Source organism: Leptodactylus fuscus, chromosome 6 (assembly GCF_031893055.1).
Source record: "Leptodactylus fuscus isolate aLepFus1 chromosome 6, aLepFus1.hap2, whole genome shotgun sequence".
NCBI classification, from domain to species: domain Eukaryota; kingdom Metazoa; phylum Chordata; class Amphibia; order Anura; family Leptodactylidae; genus Leptodactylus; species Leptodactylus fuscus.
This window is the reverse complement of record NC_134270.1, coordinates 156,649,366-156,657,299: the sequence shown is the minus strand read 5'-3', so window position 1 is coordinate 156,657,299 and position 7,934 is coordinate 156,649,366. Positions and strand designations below refer to the sequence as shown.

Sequence of the window (7,934 nt, the reverse complement as noted above, 5' to 3'; positions counted from 1 at the left end):
TTCAGCCCTAGTATGTTGAGGGTAACCAGGATTCTGCACCCAGTCACACCTGTGACTACAGTTGCCCCCTATAGTTACACCAGTGGGAAAAAGAGGTGACAAAGGATAGCGGGCTTCACTCTGTTGACCATTGGAGGGTGAAGTACTCAAGGATAGCAAGAAAGTGTAAATGGAGACATCAATGCCCACTATTAGTGACCAAGTGAGAGTTTATTAGGTCTATAAAGCCGCACTGCGCCCCGGGGCTCACTGACGGCGCATTATAGTGATTTGCCAGAGGTCACTATTTTATGAAAATTGTGGAAATAAAAATCCACACACGACTCTGATGTTACTGAATCTTTTTGGGGTCAGATGTCCAAAGGGTTTAGGCCGCAGTCTTGAAGCATGTGCTTGTAATGCTGGTGGATGCTTAAGGATTCCTTTTCCCACTGTTGGGCAGCCAGAGCGAGTTTAGACAGTATCCGATCCAGAGAGGACTATGATGGAGACACAAGACATACAGTGTATGATACGATGCTCACAAGGTATATCAGATTTACATTCACCGTTCTAAAACCTGTTTTATCTGCTTAATATTCTTAAAAAATGTGCCACTATAGACACAGGATAGGGTATAAGTGTCTGATCACTGGGGGTCCTTCTACTGGGACCCTTTGAGTTCATGAGAATGGGAACAAAAAGTCTCCCTGAATCCATCCTGTGAATGAAGCACTAGTGCGCATGCGTGACCGGCGCCCCATTCACTTGTATGGGGTTACTGAATTTTGCAGCCCTATATATGTCAATGGAGCACCGGCAAGCACATCGATATCTACAGGCCTCATTCAGAGGCTCTATATGTTCTTCCACGTAACAGGCAATGAGACCTAATGTAAAATTCTACAGCAAATAAGGAAAGTTTTTAGTTAAATTGAAGAGGTTCCTCTATTACAATGTAGCTTACATGGAGTATCTGCTCATATTCTGTCTCCATAGTCTCCACTTGTTTCTTCAACTCTTCAATTTCCGCTTCTTTCTCCTCCGTAACACGCTGCGATTCCTCGCTGAGCAACTTAAAGGCTTGCTGAGAATTGTCTGTGGAAGCAGAAAATTAAAACATCAATGTCCAAAGTGGAGCGGATTACATACTGAGGTTCTCATAGGACACATGTACATTCTCTACCTGGCTTTTAAAGGGTCAACTTGTGTAACCTGAAAACTTGTCCTTGGACAATAATGTGTGTTTTTGGGATATTAAGGGCACCAGCCCTATGGGAAGATCCCTGAACAATAAGGCTAGTTCTAGTGAAGGTGTATTTATGATGTGTTCCCGCATTAGCATTGTCTTGACCTCTGTCTGTTCAACCAACTCTGAACCTGATCTGCCTGCCCTGACCTCTGCCTGAGTACTGTATTGATTTTGTGTCGCCTGCCTTGACCATTTTCCTAAATGCTGTGTTGAATGAACTCTGCCTGCCCTGACTCCGGCTTGCCTTTTGACTTCCTCTCTGCTTGTTCCATTGATACTATGCACCATGTCTGGGTCGGCTGTCATTGTCATAGGTAACAACCTTGTGGTCCCCTCCAGCAAAGTCCATATGTATTAGATTACATAGAAGTTTATGGAAAGGGGAGAGGGAAGGAGCAGGTGCTGAGTAACAGAGGAGAGAGGCAGGCACAGACAGTGGCGTCTTGAACTAATAGTAAGTTTCTATGTAACCCCAGGTACTTTATCCACATTACTATTGGTAAGTACTTCTGTATAACATCTTACATGACCCTGCTATGGCTTCGGAGTGAGAAAGGAGTTGTCCAGGATAAACTGATAATTGACCCCTAAACTAAACTCCCACCCCCCACCTAACTTCTAATTTACTTCAATTAAAAAAAAATCTATTTTTACCATCACTCTTCCACCTCCCCTATCCCTATCAATACTTACCAAGCCTGTCTGGGAACAGCTCCTCCCTGTCTTCTAGCAGTGGGTGGAATAGCTTAGCCAGGGAAATGGGGAGGGTGGGAGGGGCTACTAATGGGCGGGATCGCTAATCAGTGAGAGTGGGAGGGTCTAGGTTTAGCGAGACAGTGAGAGTGGGAGGGGTTAGGTTAGTGAGACAGAGGGTTTTGTAATGGAGTGAGAGAGGAGGAGGGGGAGCTGAGTTAGAGGGAGTTAGTGCAGCAGCTACACAGGAAACTGCACAATAGGAATAGGCTATTGCGGGGAGGGACGGAGGAGCAGAATAGCAGCATCGCTCCTGCCGCTGCTGGCTTCCTGCAGGACAGGAGCATAGCAATGTCTCAGGCCCCGGCACATGTGCTGGCGTTTAACCCTCCCCGGCATCCGCCTTCCTATTACAGCGGATGCCGGGTCTGTATTGGCGGCCCCTTCCCCCACCCCCAAAGTGTAAACTACCCCCCGGGGTCGGTCACCACCAGCCCCATACCTGTAAAGTTGCAGGCCGGCTCCTGCGTGGCGATATCGCAGGAGCCGACCTGTTCGGGTGACAGCTGGGAGCCTAGTGAAGGCTCCCAGGCCTGTCATTGCTATATTACCATTGCGGCTAGTCTATGACCAGCCGTAATAGTAATATACAGAATGTCCCATAGACGGCAATACAGTTGTATTGCCGTCTATGGGATTTGCAAACAAATGACTGCATGTTCAAGCCCCCTAGGAACTAATAAATAGTTAAAAAAAAAAAAAGCTTTAAAAAGATATAATTAAAAAAAATGAAATAAATAAAAGTTCCAAATCACCTCCTTTCCCTAGAATACAATGTGGCCTTGCAGCTGTTGCAAAACTACAACTTTTTTTCCCTATTTTCCTCCTCTAAAACCTAGGTGCGTCTTATAGTCAGAAAAATACAGTATATGATTTATATTTCTGTGGCCCACCCTCCGCTGTAATAGGAAGGCGGATGCCGGGCCACATACGGACTATAAGACGCACCCTTCTTTTCCCCCGAAATTTTCCTCCGAAAAATACGGTAATAGTCAGAAATAGTGTTATTTCATACGTACACACCGTACTATTGATTTTAGTTTGTAGAAAGGTTAGGCACACGTCTAAGTTATAAAATTGTCATCACTATCTATGACGTTTGTACTGCCATTCAGTTTGCTCTTTGATGTTATCAAAAAAATAAATTTGCCGAACTGTGATATTCATTGTATAAGATCAATAGTAAAATACACATACAAGGTGGCTTAGGAATACTATATACCTGCACATATCCACGTCACGTTACGTATGTGTTCGGCCTTACCTTTCTTCTTGGCTTGATGTATCCGAGATGACCAGCTCTGAAAACAAGACACTGTAGCGCAAATTTGTTTTTTCAGAACTGGCCATGTCATGTGCCTTATAGTGGAATGAATTCGAGCAAGAGGGAAGACATGAAAGGACTAGAGATGAGCGAATACTATTCGAAATGGCAGTTTAGAATAGCACGCTCCCACAGGAATGAATGGACATGGACATTCATTCCTATGGGAGCGTGCTATTCTAAACTGCCATTTCGAATAGTACTCGGTCATCTCTAGAAAGGACACATCTGGGATATTCACAATTGTAAAAGAATGTTGTTGTGACCACTTACTCAACTGCAGCTTTAATTCTGCTACCTCGTCCTCCAAATGCTGTATACGCGCTGAGCTCTGCTGCTCCAAATCCCGATGCTGCCGCGTCATTTCTAAAAAATAGCAAACCCTGTAAGATCTGTCTGAACATTAGATGTCAGTATTATAAGACAGCAATAACCTGCGCAGCTTGCATATGGTAATGGTGTGTGTACAGGGGTGAAACTACCGGGGTAGCAGTGGTAGTGGCTGCCCCAAGACCCGGGACATTAGGGGGCCCGGTGGCAAATGTCACTGCCGCATTTTTTGTTTTTGTTTTTTTTAATAGTCCAAGTAACTCCAGCAAGTAAAAGGCCCTATTTGCTGACCGATCCTGGCTTCTGCTCACGGCCGCCGGTGCTTCCCCTTTTGTGAGAGCGGCTGTGAGCAGGAGTCGGGATCGGTAAGTAAGGTTGTAGACCCGCGAACCCCACAAACACTATCATTATACTAAGGGGTCTTTTTAGACCCCTGAGTATAATGATGGGAGGCTTAGAAAGGTGAGGTTAACATAAAAAAACACTGTTACTTACCTCTCCTGGCTACAGAAGTCTTCAGGCCTACTTCTGTGACGTCCCAGACGTCACGTGGGCCAAGCTCGCGTCCTTATGCGTCGCAAACCCTGGCTCAAGTGACGTCTCTTCCATCATCGAAGATGGCCAACATCAATAGGGAGGGCACTGAGCCCAGGAGAGGTAAGTAACAGTGTTTTTATGTTTGTATCCTCCCCGAGTCTCCGATTATTACACTCCCCGCCATTCCTAGTTATGCCATAATGTGTGTATATTCTTTGTATAGTGGCACACACAGTGTCTACAGTACAGGGCTCAGGACTGCACACCTCACAGAAGCACAAATGCTGAGATGACCACCGACCCTGCCAGACACAGAATTTCCTTCTCCCGCCCTTACCATTATATATGGCCTGTTTTTCATCCCTTTCGTCTTGTATGTCTTCTTGTAACTCTTGCAGCTTCCCATGCAGTTCATACTTGCGCTGTTGTGCCTGTCGCGTTACTTGCCTCTGTAAAGCTAATGTATTAGACAATGAAGACACATTGGATATTGGATATTAAGAAGCAGTCCCAAAATTGCCCTGGGTAAATGTATTACTGATAGTTCTCATACCAGATATGAACAGGTAACCATTGTATAAAGCCTCATGCACATGGTAGAGCAGCATGGACGCTGTGTGTGCTGTATAATGCTACATTGGACGTTGTATATCGGGGATATTTTTTACTATAAGGTGCTGTACAATCTCATGCACCAAAAAGTGTTATTTACATCAACATTTTTTTTAAAAAAAACCCTATAAAGATATTATATAGATCAGGAAGTGAAGGAGAAACAATGGCGGTCATAGAAGAGTCCGCTGAGACTTACCAAGGTGGTCCTGTAATATGTCTACCTCGAGAGTGGCCTTACGAAACTGTTCTTCCACCGACCCTAAGAGAGGAGAAGAGAACTTACATCACACGGTCACATGATAGACCTGACCAGAAGCATTGCGGCTCCTTTATGTGAAATCCTGCATTTTTTTCACTCCTTCCCTTGCTTCTCTATGGAATGAAAAAATGGTCCAAAAATTTAGTTATACTTTCATTCATATGTAAATGAGGTGTCCAGTGCACCAGGGGTGTGGCCATGTCTGCCGCAGCACCAGTTGTTGCCTGTAAATCTTTATATTGACAGTCATGGAGTGATGTGTGAGTCTTATTTACCAGCCTGAGCACTATGTCAGAGTGTTATCTTCCATCTACAACAGTCAGGGACAATAACAGGTGCTCCGTCATTCTTATTGCTTTTCAGTCTGTTGCTCTCATCCTATGACGGATCAGAACAAAGGACTCAACAGCAGTGTGAACATAGCCTTACCCACAATGGGAGCTGCTCAGTACCTGTCCCACTTTTCAGCTTCTTCCCTTTCTTTTTCTTTTGCGGCTTCCCTTTCAACTTTGGTGGCATTTTCACAAGAGGCGGTGACACGTGGTAACAGATGTGCAGTATTATTATCCACTCTTATTATTATACATCATCTGTCTATAGGATGAAATATATATCACATCAGTGTATACCACAAACACTAGGCTATATGCCACATACATCATTGTATATACACACACACCAGGATATATACAGCACCCACACTAGGCTATACACCTCGTACTCAGTGTAGTGTATGGTACACTACGCTATATATGACACACTAGGCAATATACTACGCACACATCAGTATATACACAGTGGTGTCATGATCGTGATAACAGGGGTGTGATAGTGACCAATCCTGGAGGGTTACCTGTGACCAGCTAGATATGGCCGGGGTCCTGCAGCACCATGAGACTTGGCCCCCGACTACTGCACATCCCAGACAGCAGAGATCTGCACTTGGAAGTGCTGCCTATGGACTGCGCCATTATTGGAAAGTATGTATATATATATATATATATATATATATATATATATATATATATATATATATATATATATATCATATATTGCACACACTAGACTGTATACTACTACACACCAGCAGTATATATCGTATATCGCACACACTAGACTGTATAGTACTACACACCAGCAGTATATATCATATATCACACACACTAGACTGTATACTACTACACACCAGCAGTATATATCATATATCGCACACACTAGACTGTATACTACTACACACCAGCAGTATATATCATATATCGCACACACTAGACTGTATACTACTACACACCAGCAGTATATATCATATATCGCACACACTAGACTGTATACTACTACCACACCAGCAGTATATATCATATATCGCACACACTAGACTGTATACTACTACTACACCAGCAGTATATATCATATATCGCACACACTACACTGTATACTACTACTACACCAGCAGTATCCTATTAATATTATAAATGTGAAAGTTTGAGTTTGGATGTTTGTGTGTTCGGATGTTTGTTAGTCAATCACGCAAAACCCGCTTGACCGATTTGGCTGAAATTTTCCACAAACATAGTTAATACACCCCATTGCGCAATAGGCTACTTTTCGTCACAATAGCGCACATACGTTTTTCCCAGGACCCCCACAAACCCCAAACTCACATCACTATCTCTGCAATCTCACACACTTTGGACCCCGATTTGGCTGAAATTTTCCACAAACATAGTCCCTACACTCGATTGCGCAATAGGCTACTTTTCGTCACAATAGCGCACATACGTTTTTCCCAGGACCCTTTGGATGTTCGGATGTTTGGCGGTCAATCACGCGAAAACCGCTCCACCGATTTGGCTGAAATTTTCCACAAACATAGTCCCTACACTCGATTGCGCAATAGGCTACTTTTCGCCACAATAGCGCACATACGTTTTTCCCAGGACCCCCACAAAACCCAAACTCACATCACTATCTCTGCAATCTCATACACTTTGGACCATAGCAAGCCACAAAATTCATATTACCCCCTACAGCAGAGGTCAGCAACCCCTGGCACACATGCCAAGAGTGGCACTCCTGCCATATTTCACTGGCATGCCAGCAGCACAGGACCTGCAAGAGTTAAATAAAGTCTCTGCTAGAGCTGAGGCATAAGGACACTTCCCTTTGTGAGGGGTGCAGGAAACCCAGGGGGTGGAGCTTAATCGCTCAAGTCTCTGCCTGCTATAGTGATAGCTCCTGCCGAAGCTGCTAGCAAACTGAAAGTAAGAAACACACAGCTCCCTTCCTTTACTTCCTATTCTCATTAATGTCAGGCATGGGGTTATTAGTTTAGTGTTAGTAACTCCATGTGCCTCACATTAATAGGAATAAACCCCATCATGTCCCTCATATTAACCCCTGTGTGCCTCACATTAATAGGAATAAACCCCATCATGTCCCTCATATTAACCCCTGTGTGCCCCATATAAAGGTTACTAATATGTGAGACATATGGAGGTACTAATAACAGACCTCTGTAATGAAGATACTTAATTATTACCTCCAAGTCTCTCACATATCAGTAACTAGAGATGAGCAAGTACTGTTGGGATCAGCCGATCCGAACAACACGCTCCATAGAAATGAATGGATGCACCTGGTACTTCTGCTTGGACGTAGCCAGCGCGCTTAACCCCCGCGTGCCGGCTACGTCCATTCATTTCTATGCGAGCGTGCTGTTCGGATCGGCTGATCCCAACAGTACTCACTCATCTCTATCAGTAACTCTTACACTGGGGTTAATGTGAGGGACATGATGGGGTTAATTGCTATTAATAAGAGGCGCATGGAGTTACTAAACTGTCATGCACAGGGCCAGACTTTTTGTTGCTTGCTCAAGAGTATCCTGT

General features: G+C 44.2%; 1 protein-coding gene across 1 annotated transcript; it reads right to left on the bottom strand.

Annotated features, from left to right (window-relative positions):
* Positions 1-350: 350 nt before the first annotated feature.
* DRC12 (dynein regulatory complex subunit 12 homolog) lies at positions 351-5,568 on the bottom strand. The gene is made up of 6 exons (XM_075278807.1): positions 5,502-5,568; positions 4,987-5,049; positions 4,513-4,632; positions 3,582-3,674; positions 947-1,077; positions 351-479 (listed from the first exon to the last, which is right to left on the bottom strand). Exons 1-6 carry the CDS (start codon positions 5,566-5,568, stop codon positions 351-353), a joined length of 603 nt encoding a protein of 200 aa, XP_075134908.1.
* Positions 5,569-7,934: the final 2,366 nt, after the last annotated feature.